Source organism: Caretta caretta, chromosome 6, assembly GCF_965140235.1.
Source record: "Caretta caretta isolate rCarCar2 chromosome 6, rCarCar1.hap1, whole genome shotgun sequence".
Taxonomy (NCBI): domain Eukaryota; kingdom Metazoa; phylum Chordata; order Testudines; family Cheloniidae; genus Caretta; species Caretta caretta.
This window is the reverse complement of record NC_134211.1, coordinates 124709857-124733602: the sequence shown is the minus strand read 5'-3', so window position 1 is coordinate 124733602 and position 23746 is coordinate 124709857. Positions and strand designations below refer to the sequence as shown.

Below are 23746 nucleotides of genomic sequence, written 5' to 3'. Positions count from 1 at the left end.
GATTGGAGTATGGCTGCTCCAACAGAACTGGATTTGAGGCCTGTGGGTCATGACATCTCCCCCACCCCTAGGGGCGCTCTCTAGGCAACATGGGTTCAGGTTTCTCCGGGTGACTCCTATGGAAGGCTCAAACCAGGCCAGGAGCATTAACATTCTCAGCTGGCTTCCAAGTGCATATCTCTGGGCCCGCAACCTTCCCAGTCAATCAGGTACCATAACTTACTCCACTTGACCTTGAAATTAAGGACTTCATGGACAACGTATTCCTCCTGACCGTGTACTTGCACTGGTAGAGGTAGTGATTGGGGTCTGTTGGGGAAATGAGTTCTCAGTGTAGGGTTTTAGAGGTGAGACATGGAATATAGGGTGGTCTTTAAGGGACTTAGGGAGCTGGAACTCAACGGTGATGGGTTGATTTGTTGTTGAATCTGGTACAGGCCAAGGAACTGGTGGTATAGCTTCCGAGAGGGTCTGTTAATTCTGTAGAAAGCCATACCTTTTGTCCTACAGAGTAGGTGGGTCCTTGTTGCCTATGCTTATCTACATACTTTTTGTAGTCCTCCTTTGCCTTCTCAAGGTGTCCCTTCACCTCTTCTTGGATGTAATGGACATGTTGACCTAGGTCAAAGGCCAAGAGGTTGGGGCAAGATGTTGATAGTTGTGGGTGAAATCAGGGGTGGTACCCATAGTTGACAAGGAAGGGGCTCTGGCCTATGCATACATATTCTGTATTATTATATGATAATTTGGAAAATGGGATAGTGTAAACCAGTTATTCTGGTGGTGATTAGTGTAGCATCATAGGTATTGCTCTAGGATATGGTTGATTCTTTCCATTTGGCCACTCAACTGAGGATGGTAGGCAGAGGACAGGTGCACGTAGACCCCTAATAGATGTAGGGCCTTGTACCAGAAGCAGGCAGTGAACTGGGGCCCCCGGTCGGAGGTGATGTGATCCAGGAGGCCATGAAGATGACTACGTTGTTTATCCAGAGCCGGGCATTTTCCCCTGCAGAGGCTAAACCCGTGCAGGGAATGATGTGGGCCATTTTTGAAAATTGATCCACCCCTGTCAGGATGGTTGTGAAACCGCTGGATTCTGGTCATTCTACCACAAAGTTCAAGGAAATTGCCTCCTAGGGCTGAAATGGGGTGTCCAGAGGTTTCTGGTGTGGTACTTTGGTGCAGGTAAACACCTGGCAGGAGGCAACAAAGGTCTCTATTGTGGAGCACATACCGGGCCACCAGAAGTACTAGGATGTTAATCGTTGGGTTTTATATCACCCCAAGTATTCTGGCAGGGTGGAGTTGTGGGCACAGTTGAAGAACTGCCACTCTCGCCAGTCTGGAGGGAGGGAAGAGGAAGGGAGAAATAGATGCAGCCCCTTATGAACATGATCCCCTCCTGGGTGTTGTGTGGTTCTTGGTCAATAATGGCCACATCATCAGGTGGAATTCCAGAGACAGAGGCAGGGTGGATGAGAATCAGCAAGTCCTGGCAGTGGGTTGCATTAAGGACATTATGGGACTGAGAACATTGGCTGGCTGTGGACAGGAGCATCATGGGTCAGAGCCATACCTTTGGGACCGAAGGCTTCAGCCTTGCCATTTCTACTTCCTGGATGGTAGATCAAGGTAAAGTTGAACCAGGAGAAGACTAGGGCCCACCAGAGCTGTTAATGGTTTAGGGCATTAGCCCTGCACAGGTGCTCCAGTAAATTGTGATCAGTAAATACTTGGACTAGACAACAGGCCCCTTCCAAGTAGTGTCACTCTTCAAAGGCAGCCTTAGTTGCCATGAACTCTTTGTCCAAGATCCCAGAGTTTTGCCCAGCATGGGGTAAGCTTTGTCTAGTAGTAGGCAATAGGATGCCATATTTGTTTGGGTCTGTGCCTCTGGGAAAGGACTGCCCCAATCGGTGTGCTAGAGACAGGCTTCCACAATGAAAAACTTGTGCCATGTCTGGGTGGGCCAATAGTGGAGCAGTGGTGAATGCAAGCTTTAGTTATTTGAATGTGTGCTGACACTTAGGCGACCAGTGAAACTGGGCATTCTTCCAGAGCAGGGGAGTGAGAGGCTTGGCTTGTTTAGAAAAATTTGAGATGAACCTCCAGTAAAAGTTTGCAAAGCCTAGAAAACATTATAGGCTGTACACGTTGTGGGGGGGGCTGCCAAGTAGCAGACAGCCTGGACCTTGAGTGGATCCATCTTGATTCCTGCTGGGGATGGGATGAAACCTAGGAACTCAGTTGAGGTCTGATCAAATGCGCACTTTTCGAGTTTACCGTATAGACCGTGATATCAGATTCTCTCCAGGACTGTACAGATGTGAATGGTGTGTTGGTTCAGATCATCTGAGAAGACCAATATATCATCTGAGTATACAACTACAAACTGGCCCAGGAGGTCTTGTTGCACACCATTAACGAAGTGCTGAAATGTTGCTGGGGCATTAGTCAATCCAAATGGCATGACCAAATATTCAAACTGTCCATAGCAGGTCTGAAAGACAGTCCCCCTCTTGGATATGGATGAGATTGTAAGCTCATTGGAGATCCAGTTTAGTGTATATGTGGGTAGCATCCACATGGTCCAACAACTCAGAGATAAGGGATAGTGCTTAGTGGTTCTGGACTGTTATTTGATTTAGGGATCGGTAATCAACACAGAGGCGGAGGCTGCCGTCCTTTTTTATTAAAGGACTGGCTGGTGAGGTTGACCTGCAGATGAACCCCCAGGCCAGGTTCTCTTGGAGGTGTCCTCGTAACGCTACCAGTTCAGGCTCTGACATTGCGTAGATCCGCCCAAACGATATTTTCACCACTGGCTGGAGTTCTGCGGGACAATCATAGTCCCAATGTGGGGGGAGGCTTTCTGCATTCTTTTTTTAAAGACATCAGCATAGCTGCAGTACTGGGGGCCGGGAGAATTCCACAGTTCCCCCAGTAGGTGTTTCAATGTGGGCAACTATACCTATTTGAACCTTCTTGGGCCTGGATGCAACCCTTCCTGGTCCCTGGCTGCACCATCAGCAGAATTCTGATGGGAACGTGACCTTCTGTTCTCACCAGTGAATGAGGGGATCATGAAGGATTAGCCAGGAGACGCCAACTATCAGGGTAAAATGTGCAGAATGGATCATTCCAGATCTAATTATCTCTGTGTCCCTGAATAACGGCCTCCAGGGGGACAGTCTCCTCCACATCAGGACCCAAAGACAGTGGAGAGCCATCAACAGTTCCAATCATCTCCGGTGTGGCCTCATGTCGCAGGGGAATCTGTAGGGCCTGAGCTGTAGCTGGATCCACAAAATTGTCTGCTGCTCCCGAATCGATGAGGGTCTCTTGGAGGGGGATCTGCTGGAGATCTCCCAGGATGCGCAGCTGGATAGGGGGTACCTGCAAATTGGAAGCCCCTGGATGGGGCTCAGGGTGGGTCTCAGTGAAGACTAGGGTACAGGGAAATTCTCTTCCCTCAAGGACCAGGCCGGTTCTCCTCACTGTGTCTGGACTGACTTGTTTCCCCAAGCTGCTTGGCACTCGTACTGGGCAGGTCAAGATGACATGGCCAGGGTCGCTGCAGTAGAAGCACAGGTGGCACTGACGGCGCCGTTCTTTTTCTTCAGGAGTGAGGCGCTGATGAGGCAGGTTGGCTTGCACAACTTTGGTGGGCGATACAGAAGGTGACGTCCCAGTAGGCCTGTAGAGGAACTGCAGGGAACATCTTTTCTCCTTTCTTCATTCTCACAGCTGCTCATCTATGCAGTTGGCAAGGTCCACAAGGATGTCTAGGCCCGCAGGCATCTCTACCCAGGCCAGTTTGTCTTTGATTTCTTCCTGCAAGCCCCCACTGGAACTGGTACAGCTGCACTGTTTAGTTGCACTCTGTATCCGGACGTGTGCCACATAGGAGGCCGCTGTGCCATGCGCCCCTGCCAAAGTCTCCTCAGGGTGGCCTCGGCCATTTGAGCTCAGGGTGGGTCATTGAAGATGATTGATATTAGCTGGAGAAAGGCAACCCAGTTTGACAGCACCAGCCTATGATCTTCTAGCATGGGGGAGGCCCAGTCTAACACATCTCGTATCAGCAGGCTGATTACCAGGGCCACCTTGGCCTGGTCAGAGGCATAGATTCTGGGACACATCAGAAACAGAAGGCGGCATCGGTTCATGAAACCCTGGAACTGCCTGCGGTTCCCGTTGAACCATTCATGCCAGGGTATGGCAGGTGGCACTGGCGGTGCTGAGCTGCCTCAGTTGCTCCTGCAGCTTCTGGTTGTCCCTGATCATCTGAGCAACTTGCAGTGCCTGAGTATCCACCTGGAAGAGGAGGTCCCATTCAGGGGAGTCCTATGCTTCCAGTGGCTGTGGCAGTGCGGCTGGGTCGTGGGCACCGGGCTTGGCCCTGCAGTTACTGTGGTCCGAACAAGTGGTCACGGCTGGGTTGTGGGCAGCCAGACCTAGTGGTCAGAGCAGGAGTCCACAGTCATGAGACAAGAGTCAAGGATACCAGTAGATCAGAAGCAGAAAACAAACTTTAGATCAGAACCACAAGTCGGGTCAGGCTGGATCAGGATACCAGGGGGTCAGAGGCACAAGACAAAATGGATATCAGAACCACAAGTCAGATGCCAGGAAGTCAAACTGGGGGAGTGGGATGGATCCCAGTTGTTTGGACAGTTTCCTGTTACTGCTGCTGGCTTAAGTAGGGCCAGCAGACCAATCAGCTGCTCTGGAATTCTGCCAATAGGAGCTCAGGGGCAGAGCCTCAAACTGGGCATAGGCTTCACGGGTCCTGGGTAAGGAGCTGTCAGCAGGTTGCCAAGTGGAGGGTTGGAGCATGACTGCTCCTGTGGACCTGAGTTTGGAGGCCCGTAGGTCATGACTCTCCAAACAATAAACAAACATAAGGTGTCTCTCTCTATTGTGACAGGGAGAGTCAAACCAGTGGATGGACGTAACCTTTAAAAAAAGTTGTTTCCTGACACTGAAAAGGTGTGAAAGGTTGTTAAGCTCATTCCAGACCTACCAGCTAAACTCTAAGCCTGGTGTTGAAACTAAAATTAGGTTCCAAACTATTACTATGTAAATGGATTACGGTTCTGCGACAGTAAAGAGCCTTCAGAAATGTCAAGCTGAAATACTAATGACACTGGCATCAACAAGACACTCACAGCCTGAGGAATCTGAGCAGCTCCGCTGTTCCGAGCATGCCAGTGTAAGTCAGTGGTCTTGCTCCCTTCTCATACATCTTGGTAATGGGAAATTGAGTGACATTCTGCTTCATGCAGACATCAGGCCAGTCCCAGCAATTTACTTTGGCAAGCAAAATTCCTTGGGTTCCTGTAACGGAAAACAAAAATATTTACAATAAAGTTTGAGAAGTCAAAGATGAATTATTTAGCAGAGCGCTTTCCAAATGAGTCCTTGGATATTACCGCATTTGTCGGTATTTAACTGTTAGAAATCCTTTTGGTTTTGGACCTACCGTAACTGCAGTGTTGAGGGCCAGATTCTGATATACTTCCTCATGCAGAGCCGTGCCTTAGTCCTGGAGTACTGCCATTGAAATCAGTGGGACTCCTCGCATAGTAAGATACCAGTCTGTGTGAGCAAGTGTATCAGAATCTGGCCCTAAATGAACCCCATCCATCATCCCAATAATAAATTAATTGCTATGGAACTTATTAAAATTCAGTTTAACTATTGTTCCCCTGTCTGCCAATGTATTAATTAGCACAGCATGTTTGGTTCATTTTTGGTTCCTCTGTGTGGCTCATTATGCCACTCAGTGAAACGCCGTAGCAGTTTCACGTTCAGTGGAGTGTTAACTTGTGGCTTTTTCTGCACCGTGTACACTGTACGTACAGAAGACATGACAGTCAGCTCTGAACCATGGGGTTATAATGCCATTTAGACAGTAAGGTGATGTCAAAACATTACAGCAAAGGACAAATGGCTTGTGTAGCGATTGGAGCTGCAAGATGCAAGTACGTCCCCCTCAACGTCAGAACTGGCCAGTTGTCTTATTTAATAGCTCTAATCTTGGATATCTTCTGGTACTCCTCTCCCACCCCAAAATCATTTCAGTGCTAAAAGAAAAGGGAGGACGTGGCATCAGATTAGAACTGGGCTCCCGGATTGCAATGGAGCCATTTTGCTCAGCAATCTGCAACGTGAAGAGAAACATTCATGCAGCAGCTACAGATATTACAGTCCATGTTTATTTACCAGCAACCAGCATGTTCTTCAAGGCAGTGGAAGTAGGGATACGCAGAGGTCTTCCAGGGGGTACATCAACTCATCTAGAGATCTGCCTGCTTTTACAACAGGCTACATAAAAAGCACTAGCAAAGTCAGCACAAACAAAAATTTCATACAGACAATGACTTGTTTATACTGCTCTATGTAAGTACAATATTTCTATTCCAGCCGAATTATTTAAGAATTATGTGGTAAAACTGAGAAAGTCAGCCGTTGTTCAGTACTAGTGTGCTGGGACCCTTTTGTATTTTTATGTCTGATTTTGTAAGCGGGTAGATTTTTAAGGGAGGTGAAACTAGGGGGTACACAAGGCAAATCAGACTCCTGAAAGGGGAAAGGTTTAGAGTCACTGCTGTAAGGCAGCTCCTGGCAACCTTTAATAATACAGTCGTCATATTCAGATTCAGCACTTCTCAGCAGGTGCTCAGCTCCGTCCAGGATTGGGCCCAGAGCACAAACAAGTAACAAGCATTCAACCCCTCTGACGTACTGTCATATCCACTGCAGAACTTCTGGCTGAACTCTTATGTAAAAAAAATAAAATAAACAAAGCTTTCGAGTCAAACAATATCCAGGGTTCAGCTACACATGTGCTATGTCACAGAGCCAGTGCAGGGTCACTGGGGTTAGTCAAGCTGCCGGGAATTTTAGATTCCTCATCTGCAACCCACAGCAGTCACACACACAATACACCACTTCCAAACTAGTAGGGACCCTTCCCCTGGTGTCCAACTGCCAACCATCAGAGATACCCATCTCCCTCAAAGCTCTGGATCCCAGGAATTCACTCCCCACTCTCATTGTGTTCAGTCTTTCCAAAGATTAAATTCCCCACAGCCAAAGTTTTCAAAAACAGGAGCCTAATTTTTGGCTTCTACCTCTGCATAAAGGCACAATGGCCCAGATCCTCCAAGGCATTTAGGCTCCTAAATCTCATTGGATTTCAGTAGGAGTCAGGTATCTCAATACCTTTGAGGAGCTGAGCCAAAGGACTTGTGCTCCTAAGTCACTTAAGTGCTTTTGAAAATCCCATGCTTCGGAGCCTCATTAGACTCTGGCCCGTGTAGGTTTGTATAGCCCATTGCGTCCACCCATGTGTATTCTCACAGCAGAACTCCTTCTTGTTTCACAGAGAGTAGACATCATGCCAATCGAAACTCAGCTGGATCAGGGGAACTGAGGCCCTGATACAGCTGTCATTCCTAAAACCTCTACTATTCTCACAGCAAAATACATTCCCCCAGTCACCAGACTCCATTCTTTTTGGGGAATCTCAAGAACTCAATTAAACTCTTGCTTAAGTTGGTTATTGAGATCCTCCACTTAGTCCAAAATGCCGTTTTTCTGAGCTCCTCTGTGCAACCCGTGTGTGGCCTTTGGCTGATGTCTTCTCAAATGGACGTTCAAGCCTCTGGCAAAGCCAGCTGCAATCCTACATCACTGGTTCCGTTAATTCTCAGGCACTTTTCACCCAGAGAGAATTTTAGCAATGGGATGGATTGCTGCTCTTCCTGGATGCAGAACAAAAGGAACGTTAAAAAGACCTTTGAATGCAGTTATCTGGATTTTGGCATCAAAAGATGAAGTCACGCAATGCTTAAGCAGCAATGGGCTTGAATCCCCATCATCCTCAAACCTAACTTCTAATGCTCCAAAATGGAGAGCTGCCATCCACAGAGGAGTAACCTGATTCACAGATCCTTAGCCAGCAACTCAGGGAGAGTCTCTCTCCAAGCCCTAGACCACGCTGGAGACAGTCAGTGTCACTCCTTGCCCGGGATAAACCATGCAATAGTATCATCCGGCTTTTGTAACAGGCCGTGGAGGGGACGGAGCCAGAGCAGAGAACATGGCCAGCTTTGGAGGCAAGGGTGCTGGAACTGGGAGGGTCAGGGGGCCATGGCCCTCCCACTTTCTGCCACGGGCCTCCCCGCCCCTGCTCCTCCTCTTGCTCCCGAGGCCCTGCCCCCCAGCCCGGGAGGCCAGGCAGCATGGGGCACCGCCACCCTCCGCCTGCCTGAGGTGGGGGCAAGAGCAACTCCCAGCCCATGTCCCCACTCCCCAGCCCCCCCCCCCCCCCCCCCCAGGGCAGGTGGAGGGTTCGCGGATCCCCACAGCTGCCCGGCCACGCAGCTCTTACCATTTTCGGGCTGCGCAGCTCTGAGGCCCCATCCCCTGGCCACAGCTGGGTCAGGGAGAGCCATAGTGGGCAGCTGTGGGGAGCCACAAGCCCTCCCCCTGCCCTGGGCGGAGTCCGTGGGGCAGGGACATGGGCAGGGGGCTGCTCTTGTCCTTCCCCCCCCAGGCCAGGTGAAGGGTCCATGGCTCCCTGCTCACTCTGGCTTGGCCATGGTAGGGCCTCAGGTGGAAGAGGCCACAGGCGGAAGGGGTGGGGCGGGGCCATAAGGGGGGCAAAGGGCTCGCCAACTTTTAGGAAGGATTCTCCACCATTGTTTGGAGGGGGAAGAGCTTATCTCACACTTTTCCTGGCTCTCTCGCCTGGCCTGAGGTCGCCATAGGGTCCTTCCCGCACAGGGCAATGCCAGCCTTTCGGATTGCTGTACTGCTCATTGTAAGGGCACCTGGGAGCGTGCGCACATCATTTCAGTGCCCTGCGGGACAGCATACTTTCCCTGGATAACGTATTGGCTCATCAGAAAATTCCAGCCTGAAGACACTGGCCTCCAGTCTCCCCCTTAGCTCAAGATCACCGATCCTTCAGGGAAGAGGAAGGATCTCACACCACACCTGACACAACCCTGTGGCTGCTTTGCCCAGAGACGTGACACACACCACAAGGATTCAGTTCTCTTTTGGAAAGCCAGAGCACCCTGCTCCCTTTTGTCCCACTAACTCCCTGCCTCGGCTAGACCCAATACCCAGAGATGGCAGATTTAAGCCCATGCCCTGCTTGCCACACTTTACCCTCCCAGTGTTGTGATTCTAGGTAACTTACCAGGCAAACCCCCACCCCAGGAAGAGAAATCCACCCGTGACATCCTGTTTCCTCCATTTCCCACTGGTTTAATGGCATGAGATGCTGTTATTGATCTTCAATTGTTTGGCGCCACCTAGTGGTCAGAAGATCATTCACAGACAGCTCCATTTCCTGTTGCTAATTATCAGATCTCAACGGGAACTGCGTTTTTGTGTTTCATGGGGAAATTCCATAATCTTGAAATGTTTTCTGTTCCAAAACGGGACGTAACCAAAAAGTGTCAACATTTTCCAGGAAATGAAATTCCAAGGGAAAAAGTGGTTTTGGGGTCGACAAACATTTTGATAAAACTGAAGGATTTCATTCCAATTTTGAACTTTTAAAACTTTTTTAATGTACTGAAAACCAATTAATTTCATTTCAAAAGGCGAAAAAAATCAAAATGTCCTGTTCCGAAAGTGTCAAAAAAGGACGTTTCAGCACTATCGAAACACTTTGTTTCAAGGGGGCAGGGGCAGAAGAAAGAGTTGAGTGTTCTGATTTGCGTAAAAAGGGCATTTTTCATCAAAAAACCTTTTCAAGGAAAAATGTCCAAGCAGCTCTACTCATTATCTTCCTTTCTCAGCACAGCCGCAACCTTCCTTCACTCTGGTCAGCAAGGTTCCAATGGAACAGACATGTATTTGGACAGGCCTGTGGCATGGGGACAAGGGAGTAAGGGGGGAGCAAGGAGAGCCTTGATCTGACACTCGTGACATACCTGAACACTCGAGCTCAGCTCTTGTTTTCATTTTAATTAGGTTTCCCACCAGGGACGCTGTTGGCTCCCATTAAGAGGATCAGACAGATGCTTGGTTGGAGCCTTGTTTCATAACAGCCACACTCACAAATGCCTGCTGCCTTCCCTTCCTTTTTTTATTTCTACCTAAGGATCCCACAGGCTCTTTCTGACATGCCCACAACTAGCTGCAGGATAATGGAGTTGCCCTCTCAGACCGGACCAGATCACGCTATGGCATGGAGGAGCCGGACAGCTTCCTTCCTCGCTCAATATGGTGCCACTGGTGAGGAGGTAGAAGATGTAATGACTCCCAGTGGAGACGTGTTACCACACATGTGGTGAAATCTTGGCCTCACTGAAGTCAATGGGAGTTTTGCCATTGACTTTAGAGGGGCCAGGACTTCACACACCTTCCCCCAGAGCAAGGATTGCTGTTGCAAACCCATGTAGTAAGCATGACAGCAGCAGGGTCTGAACAGCTGGAGGGAAGTTCACCGGTTAAGTAAAAAAATATTGTTATAACAACAACAGCAGCAACCCTCTCTGAGATTTCCTGTTTATTTTCAGGACTTTATTTAACCAAACAGCAGCAGCTAGCAAAGCTTCTGGCCAGATTCCCTTCATGGGGTTTAAAAGGCCAGAAATGTTGAACAGTATCAAACCAAAGCAAATCACAAATTATATCTCCAGAGCTCTCTCTCCTGGGTTCTTGTCCACAAGCCCCACACTCTGTTCCTTGTCAAGGCTCTGCACAGCACTGCTGTGGTTCAGGCTTGCTAGGACATCTGCTTACTGTACGTTGGACACTCTGGGCAGAAGGTGACCAAAGCAAGAAACCCCAGTCATGGCAGATCACTGCTGCCAGCAACAGGTGTGAGCCAGGAGAATCACCAGCAACAGCAGTGACAGGTTATTTTCCAAAGGGGAATGAGGGACACTGAGCCCATGTGACTCAGAAAGTAGTGCAGACTTCCTCTAAGGATCAATTCCACCCATCCTTCTCTACTCACAGATCACCTGATGATATGCGTGTATTGTCTTTTAAGATAACCCTCATCATTGTTATTGCTGTGTATAATTTATGTAGTGCCATAGATGTACATGAGTTACACCTGGCAAGAGACATAAAAAGCAGTAAGAAGAGGTGATTGACATACATTAGGAGCAAGAGAAAGAGGAAGGAAAGTGTAGGTCCTCTACTTAGCAGGGAAGGAGAGATAACAACTGAGGACATCAGGAAAGCTGAGGTGCTTAATGTCTATTTTGCTTCAGTCTTCACTAAAAAGATTAATGACCAGATACTCAACACAAATTAATATTAACAATTGGGGAAGGCATGCAAGCCAAAACAGGGAAGAACAGGTTAAAGAATATTTCGGTAAGTTAGATGTATACAAGTCAGCAGGGCTTGATGAAATTCATCCTAGGATACTTGGGGAACTAGCTGAAGCAATCTCAGAACCATTAGCAATTATCTTTGAGAACTCCTGAAGATGGGAGAAAGCTCTGAAGACTGGAAAAGGGCAAACATAGTACCTATCTTTAAAAAGGGGAACAAGGAAGACCTGGGAAATTATAGACCAGTGAGCCTAATTTCAATACCTGGAAAGATAGTAATTATTAAATAATCAATTTGTAAGCACCTGGAGGATAATAGGGTTATACGGAATAGACAGCATGAGTTTGTCAAGAACAAATCATGCCAAACCAGCCTTATTTCCTTCTTTGATAGGATTACTGACCTAGTGGAAAGGGGGGAAGCAGTAGATGTGATAGACCTTGATTTTAGTAAGGCTTTTGACACAGTTCTGCATGACATTCTCATAAGCAAACTAGGGAAATGTGGTCTAAATCAAATTTTTATAAGGTGGGTGCACAACCGGTGGAAAGACCATACTCAAAGAGTAGTTATCAATGGCTTGCTGTCAAATTACAGGACTCCATTAGATAAGCCCTCCCAGAGGTCTGTCCTGGGTCTGGTATTATTCAATATTTTCATTAATGACTTGGATAACAGAGTAGAGAGTCTGTTTATGAAATCTGCAGATGACACCAAGCTGGGAGGGGTTGCAAGCACTTTGGAGGACAGGTTTAAAATTCAAAATGACCTTGACAATTGGAGAATTGGTCTAAATTCAACAAGATGAAATTCAATAACGACAAGTGCAAAGTACTTCACTTAGGAAGGAAAAATCAAATGCACAGCTACAAAATGGGGAATAACTGGCTAGGCAGAAATACTGCTGAAAAGGATCTTGGGGTTACAGTGGACCACAAACTGAATATGCAGAATGCAGCTACAAAAAAGGCTAATATGATTCTGGGGGTGTAATAACAGGACTATTGTTTGTAAGACACAGGAGGGAATTGTCCCACTCTACTCAGAATTGGTGAGGGCTCAGCTGGAGGACCGTGTCCAGTTCTGGTTACCACAATTTAGGAAAGATGTGGACTAACTGGAAAGAGCCCAGAGGAGAGCAACAAAAATGATCAAAGGTTTAGAAAACCTGACCTGTCAAGAAAGGCTAAGACTAAACAGGCCCTGTTTTTTAAGAAAAAACGACTGAGGGGGAACCTGATAACAGTCTTCCAATATGTTAAGGGCTGTTATAAGAGGTGATCAACTGTTCTTCTTGTCCACTGAAGGTAGGACAAGAAGTCATGGGCTTAATCTGCAGCAAGGGAGATCTAGGTTAGATATTAGGAAAAAATTTCTAACTGTCAGGGTCGTTAAGCTCTGGAATAGGCTTCCAAGGGTGGTCATGGAATCCTCATCATTGGCAGATTTTAAAAACAAGTTGGACAAACAGCTGTCAGGCATGGTCTTGGTTTACTTGGCCCTGCCACAGTGCAGGGGGCTGGACCTGATGACTTCTTGAGGTCCCTTCCAGCTCTACATTGCTATGATTCTATGAGGCTTTACAGGTAATTAGGACAGTGTCCATCCCCCAAGGGCACCATCATTTTACATTCCTTGATTTGGGGACTATGACCCAAGAATCTCTTACTGCCAGCTGTCAAGGGGCTTACAGGAATCTCCTGATTCTGGTATGTACACTTGGGTTCGCCAAAGAATGTCGCATGAGTTCTCAAACGAGAGCCAGTGTCACGCTGGTCATTAGTATCGTGAAATGTATGTACAGATACTGTGTATGGAGTTATGTGTCTAGACACTGAAAATAAGACCTTAAAGTCTGTATCATCTATTGTTTACATGTCAATTGAGCACTCTCTCCTTCACGAGTCACCTACCACGAGTCTGAGCTGAAAGCAAATGAAGGACTGAGAGGACATCAGAGGGAAAACAAAATCTAACAGGAAGAGTTAAGGGGAGTGAACCCTATCCGGAGGTTTACATCACAAGTTCAGGCTTGGCTGAAATCACTGGAGAGAACTTTGGGTGCGAGAAACTTCTTTAGACAAGAGAGTGACTTGTTTGTTAAGTTTAGTCTCTAGAAAGCGTGTTATGATTTTGTATTATATGTAACCACTGGTTTCCAATATTCAGACCCACTATTATTTGAATCTCTACTCTTTGACAGGAAACCCGTTCTTGTTTTCACTGGAAATATATCTCAGTGCTGTGGTGTTGAACAAAGTGCTGGGCAAGAGGTGAATCTGACAAGCTGGTGTGTACTGTTCCTTTGGCAACAGCAGGCCTGGTGATTCTGTGAGTGTCCCATGGAGAAGGGGCTGGACACTGCAGGGGAGGCTCTGAGGACTCAGCTGTAGGGATGTACCTATTGCTTCCTGTCCAGAGAGAGCGAAGCTTGCAGAGGCCTGGAAGGCAGTGCTTGTGCCAGAGGCTGGTGTTTTCAGGGAGCTGACCCACAGCAAGTGAAGACAAGATTGCTTCACACTAAGGGCGGGTAGTGGTGAGGTAACTCCCAAGCCTGGGTACCCCTGGGAGTGTCACACGGGCATCCTGCTGTGGCAGGTTCTTGCCTCTTTGTGTCCAAGAGTTATTTCACCTTCTGCCACTGTCCTCATGTTTGCTGTAACTGCTCCTTTACTGTAGCTACCGACTGTTAGTGCCTAAGGGTGACTTTCCCCATGTAGTGGAGTAGGTAAATGGCTCTCGTTCTTGTTTCCAAGGTGTTATTCGTTTATCCCTCGCATTACAAGCAACTCACACACAAGCCTCGTGCTCCTTGGCCCAGGAACTGTCGTTTTGTTACACGTCTGTACCACACCTAGCCCTGATCCCTGGGTGGGGCTCAGAGCGTCTATAATGCAAATACCGAATAAGAGTTGTCCCTGATGTTAGCACGTTCCTTGCTCTTAAGACCATATTTTGACACCTGCTGCTATTTATATTTCAGACTGGACTTGTCCACATTCATGCCCACTTGCAACCCATTTCTGCTCTCGTTTACACTGGTCCGGAATAACCCCAGTGCAGTCAATGGATTTACACCCAATGTAACGGAAAACAGAATTTGACTCTATGGGCCAGATCCTCAGTCCTGTGAAGGTCCCTTTTAATACGTGGTCAGAGTGGCACAAAAGGACTTAACACCTCCCTGGGTCAGCAGCAGGGGATTCCCTCCAGCCTGGCTCTATGCTAGTCCCTCCGGGGATGCTCTCCCAGTTCAGGGAGGGCGTATCAGGAACAGGAGGGGGCATTCTGGGGGCAGGGCTGGATAATACTGAGCTCCAGTGATCCTCGCCATAGAACGGCCCCGATGGAGTTTTATCCCCACGGCAATAAAAAACCCACGGCACCGAGTCTCAGAGCCTGGGTCCGCTGAACTAGGCTCATGGGACTATAAAATTGCAGTGTAGACGTTCAGGTTCGGGGGAGAGCCCAGGCTCTGAGATCCTCCCCCCTCACGGAGTCTCTGAGCCCAGGCTCCAGACCAAGCCCAAATGTCTACACTGCAATTTTATACCACCACGGCCTGAGATCTGCAAGCCTGAATCAGCTGACCCAGGCCAGGTCTTTTATTGCAGTGTAGATGTACTCTCAGGGGCTATTACAAGCCTGCAGAAATTAGAGCAGCCCTCGGGTGTCTGTATGTGCGTGTATATATATTGGATGAAATCCTCTCCCCATAGCACTCAATGGGAGTTTGGCCAGGATTCACCCACAGTATATATACACAGAGGCACCAACTTTGTAACGTGCCAGGGGGTGCTTGACCCCCGCTCTGCCCCAGGCCCTGCCCCCACTCCACCCCTTCCCCCAAGGCCCACCCCCACCCGCCTCTTCCCACCACTTCCCACCCCATTCCACCCCTCCCCTGAGCACGCCCCATTCTCGCTCCTCCTCCTCCCTCCCAATGCATCCTGCACGCTGCAGACCTGCTGATTGCAGTGGGTGGGAGGCGCTGGGAGGGAGCGGGAGGTGCTGATCGGCTGGGCCCACTAGCGGGTGGGAGGTGCTGTGGGGAGGGGGAGGAGCCAATATGGGGGGCTGCTGGTGGGTGCTCGGCACCCACTCTTTTTTTTTCTGCATGGGTGCTCCAGCCCCGGAGCACCCACGGAATTGGTGCCTATATATATACACATCAGTTAAACTTCCTCTCTTGTAAAAGGAGGACATGGTACAGGGTATGAACACCGCCTGCTTTTTAACCATGCAATGGAGCTTTGGCACTGTACCTTTTAATGCAATGGCCACCTCTACATACGACTGCAACATCGCCAGGGACACCGCTTCCCCTGCAACATACAAGAGACACTGTCAACAGCGGTACATCACACACGGCCTGTCTGTCGGCAGCGGGGTCACTCATGGTCGACAGGACGGGTTACTCTCCATATATCATGCGTCTTCAGTGTCTCAAGCTTTGCCATCACTATAGACAGCGATGGTAGCTTTCCAATTTAACGTGGTGAATTGTTCTGGCACTAGGCTTGCTATGCGGAAGGTAGAATTACACTGAATTTATATGTCACTGCAAAAGAAATACCTAAGTATTTGATATAGAGACCTTCAAAAACAAAAAGCTTGTCTCTGTTCAGTATTAATCTATTACAGAAGTCGATTTAATTGTATTGTTCAGGGTGCGTGAGGACACCTGGAGCCTCCCACTGGCATCTTTTCAGCTATTATTTAAATAGAAAGAACGAAATAAATACAGGGACTGTAACAATATACTAAACTATACAAGAAATGTGCACCCACGGTGCTATGGATATGTGTATTGTACTCACAACTGGCGTAGAATAGCACCACCACGTGGGCGGTCTCCGTCAGAGCAGCACTAAAAGTTTCTTCTGTCAGGGTACGGATGAGTTCCAAAGGGAGTTCTCGCTTCCTGTCTCTGTAAACCGCTTCCATCACCTGGTCATCTTGAATTTCTACAGCAAATCAACGTACACATAAACAGGAGCACACAGATGCAGCAGGAACTCAGCATTTGCCAGGGTTTGAAAAGACCGAAGAAACCAAGCAATTTATTAGGATGCAGATATATATTCCAGTAGCACCTAGAGGCGTCAGTCAAGATCAGGGCCCCATTCCGCTAGATGCTGTACATACATACAACAAAGACAGTCCACGGCCCAAAGAGTTAAGAGAGATGAGAGACAAGAAGTGGATAGGACAGGCAGATGGGGAATAAGACGGGAGACTGTTCTGATCAGTGTAATAAGCAGCAGTCAGGGCTTGCTACTGATATACTCTTTAGCACGGTTCTGCTAGGAACTCTGAGCTTCACCGAAGTGACTGGAATGATGCAGAGTTATGCCAGCTGAGGATGTGACCCCTGGAGTACAGAACACTTTTATCTAGGAACCCCATTCACATGAGCAACTTTCCAGGAATGTATTTTAAAGGAAGACTTGCCCGGGCACGTGCTCTCTAACGCAAATGGAATTTGAGCACAGCACGCATGGGCACTCAAAAGAGGGCAGCCTAGATTTTCAAAGGTGGCTCTGGATTTTGGGGGCCTGACCTGAAATACCTCAAAGAGGCCTGGTTTTCTGACAGCGATGAACACCCGCCATCTGAAAAGCAGGTGTCTCGAGTTGGACCCTTAAAAATTAAGGCACCCAAGCCATTTTGGATCACATAGGCCAGTGCGACTACAGTACTTCTATATGTTTCAGAACGTCTCCAGCAAGGAGGCCCTCGTTGTATGAGTAACTCTCCTTAGTAATTAACGAGCACGTGACTAAGCGTGAAAAGGAGAATTCCAAACACCAGCGTTACCCTGGTCATTATTGTCACTTTCATCCTCATCTTCCTGGATCTGTTCGCCCTTTATCTTGTCTTCCACAAGGGCTATTATTTCATCAGTATCTTCCAAAACCAGGTATTTGATCGGCGCACCCTGGGGAAGAGAAAAACACCAGCTGGGACACAAGGGCATTTATGTGCACCTGTGCCCTGCAATGGCTGGAGTCACTGCAATATAAAGTGGAGTCAAGAGGGCACTCAACGACACCATGTGGCCACTTTTGGTTTGGTTTTGGACATGTCAATAGACTTCTAGGGCTGCTGCATGTGGCTCCAGACTCTCACAGTCGGCAGCTGGAACATCAGGCATCCAAGTCGAGACGACTCTGCAGTTCCTCCTCCTGCCCAGAGGGTCGCTGTGGTGTCTGCTGGGTGACTCTCCTCTCTTCCCCTCTCCTATTCCCTGGCACACTTACGGTCAGCACAGGGCAGCTGGCAAGAACTGGGAACAGCAGCAGCAAACTGGGGAGACAATGCTGCCGCCAGAACTACCCTCCCACACCCCTTCCCCAGTGGGAGCTGCCCTGCAGGGTTCAGTCTTGGGACCAGGCAGTTCCTACTGTCTCTGGGCAGTAGCTTTAAAACCCCATATTTATACTAATCTAGCGGGTTCCCAGCCCTGTGTTGTGCAGTTAATGTGGTCCAGCCACCGGCACTGGTGAAAAAAGGAGACAGGAGCAAGTGTCTTTTTCACGTGGATCTTACTCAAAACACACCTGGTTGTTGCCGCACCTCTCAGGAGAGAGCGTCTGGTTTCCCTCCAGCGACAGAACTGTGCGCGCTTGGCTGCCGGCCTCCACCAGGCGGCTACATTAGCGTCACGTGAGCCGCCAAAAGCTGCCTAGCGGCTAACGCCTGCTTTTGCAGATGTCTACAAATTATGCAACACGTCCACTCGAAACTCTGCTCTGCAAGTGGATGCCGTCGCCCATTTCTGACAAGCTACTGGGGCCACGAGCAGGTCCCCTGAGACGATCAAGAACGTTAATGAAATGCTGATGCGTTATTGGTCTTCCCAGAAAATAAGAATTCTAACTACCGTTTGCAGCGGAGTAACCATAATCCTGACACAGAGAAGGATTCTACCACAGAAAGGTCTCCCATTCAGATAGGAGTCCAAGAACCTTTCCTTTCCCAAACTTAGATTCGTGCCTGGATTCCACCTTCTTCCTCTGTTACAAACCATGTTACGCAAAGCAGGCCTTTGCTTTATGAACATCTACGCTGCCGCTAAGAGGATATTTTGTGCAGCACCACGAAATACCCTTATTAATTTTTATTGATGTGTTTGTGCTGTACAAGACAAACAATAGACAGCCCCTGCCATCGCAACTTGCAATCAAAATAAGACTGAAATCTATTTGAGAGGAATTGGAACCATGACTACAATCTTGACAGCTTTCTGTTTTACATACCTAAGGCAATCAAACAGTCCCCACCTAGGGACCACCTGGGCACCTCACAATCTTGTAACCTACTTTTTCTTCAAAACACCCCTGTGAGGCAGGGCAGTCCTATTACCCCCATTTCACAGGTGGGGAGCTCAGGCGCCGAGCGGCTACGTGACTTGCCCATGGTCACAGAGGAAATCTGTGGCAGGGCAGGGACTTGCACCCAGAGCTGTAGGTTAGCGCCCTCACCATTGGATGATCCTTCTTCGGTGATGAACTTTTGAACAAATCTGGGCCCTGCTCCTGCCCCCTCGGTTCCAGCAGGGCTCCCACACTGGCAAGGGGTCCGACTGCAGGATCAGGCCCTTTCTGAGCAAGGAGCTGCTGTCGGCTTTTGGGATGAGCTCCCATTGATGGGTTTTACTTTTATACCAAAGGATTTCACTCCATACCGCTATTTGTTATCAGAAAATGTCTCTTACTGGACTGGATTCTACATGGTCTGCCACTACTTCCCAGCTGTCTAACTAGGTACTTATCTGGCCTTGATACCCAGAGCATCTGAGCAGCTCAGGATCATTACGGATTTTATCCTCACAACAGCCCTGAGAGATAGGGAAACATCCTCCCCATTGTACAGATGGGAGACTGAGGCAAAGGGCAGATTAAGGATCTGTCTACACTGTGATTAAACACCTGCAGCACCTAGTCTGAGAGCCTGGTCAGCCGACGCCGGCTCACAGGGCTCGGGCTGCAGGGTTAAAAATTGCAGTGTAGACATTTGGGCATCGGTGGAGACCCTCCCACCTCGCAGGGTCTCAGAGTTTGGGCTCCAGCCTGAGCCTGAACATTTACGCTGAAATTTTATAGCCCCAGAAGCTAAGCCCTGCCAGGCCGAGTCAGCTGACCCAGGCCAGAGGCAGGTCTTTTATTGCAGTACAGCCGTACCCTTGGTTCCTGTGTGCTCTGTGTGTCACTCAAACCTGACCATCTCATCTCTGTCTGGGAACCTCTCACAAATTATCGTTCTGAGGAAAACAGGGCCTTGATGAAGAACAGAATCCTGGGTGTAACTGGATTGTGTTTACATGAAACCAGAAGAACAAACTGAATTGATATGTATTCTCATTCTGCCCTTGTTACCTTTCCATTCCCTTGTTTCTGTGGCTACGGGCTCATAAGGCTAGATGGCTGCTTTCACCTTCTGTATGTAAAAGACCTACCAGTGCAGGCAAAGGCTTATCCGGTGTAATTTCAATAAAATGGATTAAAAGGAAATTCATTACAGCAGAAATACAGTGAACAAGCTAGGGGCTTGTCCTATTGTCTCAGACAGCAGAGCTGGAACGTGTGTGTCACTCACCTGACAAGTGGAAAACCCAAGGATGAAGTTAGATTCAGGTCCAATCCTGCGTGCTTTGCACACACGTGAGAAATTCAGTGTATTCATTCCAATGTGCATTACCTGGCATTTATCAACACTGAACTTCATCCAGCATCCCACCTGCCTGATCCCTAGCATGGGCAGGTCCCTCCGAAGGTACTTTACCTCTCACGCCACCCCAACATAGCTTCCTTACTAGCCTTTTGGGAGGCACGTTGTCAAAGGCCTCTGTGAAGTTCAAATCCTTGGAGGCTTCGGGAGTCTTAAATGGTTCATAGGCCTCATGCTGGCTTTCTGCACAGGGTGAATTTCACCGTATCTGTTTTGCCCCCAAAACACACATGAACATAGGAATGGAAGGGCCCAGCTGAATTATCGACTCCAGTCCCAGCTATCACAGGTGACCTCGGCATACCATCCCGTTCATACATTTATCAAGCTCCATCTTAAAGCCAGGGACTCTGTAGTGGGGAGGCTGTTTACTGAGCACCCTCTCATGGCCAGGGGTCGCGCTGCAGGCACCCTGTCCTGTTTAGCCCCGTACACATGCAGGCTTTCAAGTGGGTAACACCCCCTGCTTGGGGCTGCTTTAATAACAAAAGCCGTTCTTAGCCATCCTCAGGGTGCCAGAAGAAAGTCCATCACCACCCAGCAGGCCACACTTAGCTCTGGGGCTTCCTCTCACAGCCAGAGCTCTGCTTCTGCTCCAGGCTCCTCTCCCAGCCCATCCTCCCAGCTGTCCCTTGCTGGAGCTCAAACTTCTCACCCCAAGCTTCTAGGCCCAAATTCCATTGGGGTTTCCCCATACGATCCTCCTGCTCCCACGCGTTCCTCTGTTGCAGCTCTCTCGGTGTCTCAGAGTCTTCACCCTCTCCTGAACTCCCTCCACCCCCTTCACTGCATCCTCCTTATAAGGCCACCACCCTGGTCTCGCCCAGGTGTGACTCGGTCTATGACCAAGGTTGGCCCTTAAGGGGTGAGCCACCTTGTTACAGCCTTGTTATAACGCTTGCTTTCTCTTAACTCACAGAGGGCAGGTCTACGCTTACAATGCTGCAGCACTTCCATGAAGACGCTCCTACAGTGACGGGACAGCATCTCCCTTCGGCATAACGAATCCACCTCCGCGAGAGGCGGTAACTTTGTGGGCAGGAGGAGCTCTCCCATCGACATAATGCTGTCTGCACAGGGGTGTTAGCTCGGTAGAACCGTGTCGCTCAGGGTGGTGGATTTTTCACACCCCTGAGCGACATACTTATACCGATGTACGTTTACAGTGTAGACCTGGCCAGTAGCTCAGTGTCAGCAGCCATGAGCAGCCCTACGCTAATGAACCCGTGCTGTTAAACGCATCGATAAGGGAAGAAATGTCAGTTTTACGCATCCAAGGCGATTTGTTAAAGAATAGCGAGGAAAACAATTGTGAAAAATAACACCTCGAACTTCTACCGGGAACTGCACTATGTTCAAGCAATCAGATTAAACGTGAACCAATCGTGTCGTGAATAAATACAACAACTAACCTCTTCTGCTGTCTTGAGGGCCACGTTAGACCGGAGAAGAACGTTCAGATCTACGGAATCCCTTTCAAAATACGAATCAGATGTTAAACGGTGTCATGGATAAAGTAACAGTCTGCCCTGGCTACTGCCTAACTCATGGGCACTGGTGGTTCTCTAGCAGCAAAGGGGTGCTGTCAGCATCTGACCCCCTAATCAGGGGGAGATACCAGGCTACCTTTGCCCACCCCCTCAGCTGTGCTGTGAGCTGCTCAGCCATAGCCTTGGATCTAGGTCAGTGTGTCTTGTATGTTTCTTTCAAAGCAAAGCAGAGGAGCGTGTGAATTCTCGCGGTGCTGTTTTGAAGGGCACGGGTTTCTTACGTGGTATTGGCCTGACTCTGCTCCCACTGAAGTCAGAGGGAGTTTTACCATTGGCTGCAGGGAGAGCAGAGTTAGACTAGCGGCTACTGCGGCTGCCAGCAGCGCCGGAGGTAATTCCAGCAGGCATCAGAGAGCAATCTGATGGATGACCAAAGCCAAACCCAGAAGGAAAGGCTCTGCACAAGCTGCCACAGTGCAACTTCTGAGAGGGCAGCAGACAGGGCTTTTGCAAAGTGCGCGGCCATCACCCTGTTCCCCCTCCTCACAGAGTGCAAGCACATTGCCATGAGATGCCTTAGAGTTCAGAGTTACCAGGCAGCAAAAGCACAGGATCTTCCAAGCGGCCTGCTCACTGATAATAGGATCACAAACAGCAATCAGACCCTACTTGGAGTTCTGTCATGCAGAGAGCCCAGTTCAGTCCAGCACATACTCTGGGTTAGCATCCACAACTCCTGTCCCTTCCTGGGTTTTCCTTTACTCATAATTTAAGAACAAAACACAATCCTTTGTCTGAGCTTCTTCCCAAATTGTCCATTTCTCTTTCCTGTGTTACCACACGCCCCCTCTTTTATACTCCTGGGCTGACGCTAATGAGGCCAGCCTGGTCTGACTGCCAAGATGAGTCAGCAAAACAGTTCTGCATGCAGGGACCAATAACTTGACAACTTGTCAAGGGCTCTGTTCTGTTCTGATTTACTCTTGTATAAGTCCAGTGTAATTTCACTGATTTCACTAAAGTTATTTTGAATGTATACCGGTGTAACAGAACAGAAAGTGTAGCACTTGTTAGTTGGCCTGAATACAACACAAAGATATAAGTCGCCTTCAAAAGAAGGATTGCTTATACGAGATGTTAATATTACTGAGCTTAAATACCTTGATAAGAGGGCAACTCCTGCTTTCCCCAGCAGCTGCCATGCAACAAACTCAGCAGTTCTCTTATCAACTTCATAGGTCTCCTTCTGACTGAGAATAAATACCAGCGGCAGGCCGAGCTGTAGGTGGACAGTTGAAACCTTTTCTGGATCTTCAGCAACTTCAGTCTAGAGAAGAGATACAATTAAATGGTTAAATATCTTCACAGTCTATGCTAGCGATCACACACAGGTGATCAACAAGCTTAGATTTTAGATAATTATGCTAAGTAGGTAATGAGATAACATCTTATTTTATCCTAAATAAACAGGATCCAATCACCCCAAAACCAAAATCTGGATCATTGCCATCTGAATACGCCCATTAGGGTTGATATTTAAATGGAGGAGCATCTTGTGACAATTTAGGCTGAAATGTTCATAGATTTTAAGACCAGAAGAGACCATTGTGATCATCTAGTCCAGCCTCCTGCATAACCCAGGCCATGGGTCTTCCCTCAGTTGATTCCTGCTTCAAGTCCAAGCGGTGTGGTTAAACTGGAGCAGATGTTTTGAGGAAAACATCCAATCCGGATTTTAAAATTGCCACCAGACCCCGACGTCAGTTGCTCCAATGGTTAATTACCTTCACTATTAAAAATCTACACCTTATTATCTGAGACCATTGACCCCCAGCACCCTAATCCCTACGATGGCTTAGAAATCCCACCAGGAATGAGCAGTACGACCTGGATTCTTTTTCCCTCCCCCTTTTCATCAAGCTGCTGCAGCTAACACATGACCACTGATCTTCTGCATGACAGACCCAGGCATGACTGATCTTCTGCATGCCTGTGCCAGGACACAGTACGCCCCAATGAAGAGTGTCCCGTGCACCCTGGGGGGTCTCGTTCTGACCCATTTCTCCACGTCTAGCTCAGCGGAGGGGATACTGTCCCGGGCACCTGGCAGCCACAAAGGTTGGGGGCAGTCTCTGCTGGTGTGAACCCATGGAAGTCAATTTACACAACCAGAGCATCCGCCCTGAAATGTCTGCAGGGAC

At 48.6% G+C, this 23746-nt stretch overlaps 1 protein-coding gene and 1 long non-coding RNA gene across 6 annotated transcripts in view; both read right to left on the bottom strand.

Moving 5' to 3' along the window:
- The window catches only part of TXNDC16 (thioredoxin domain containing 16), an 87342-nt gene that overhangs the window by 28634 nt on the left and 34962 nt on the right, over positions 1-23746 (bottom strand). For all 5 annotated transcript variants that reach the window (XM_048852155.2, XM_048852160.2, XM_075129996.1 and 2 more), the window contains 6 exons: positions 22706-22872; positions 21468-21528; positions 17143-17263; positions 16143-16289; positions 15588-15647; positions 5175-5343 (listed from right to left, as the gene is read on the bottom strand). In XM_048852155.2, the coding sequence (XP_048708112.2) occupies positions 5175-5343; positions 15588-15647; positions 16143-16289; positions 17143-17263; positions 21468-21528; positions 22706-22872 (725 nt within the window). The remainder of the gene's footprint in view (positions 1-5174; positions 5344-15587; positions 15648-16142; positions 16290-17142; positions 17264-21467; positions 21529-22705; positions 22873-23746) is intronic.
- On the bottom strand, positions 6203-13269 carry LOC142072601 (uncharacterized). Its single transcript, XR_012669121.1, has 2 exons — positions 9221-13269; positions 6203-7775 (listed from the first exon to the last, which is right to left on the bottom strand). It is a non-coding gene; the product is annotated as an uncharacterized LOC142072601 (long non-coding RNA).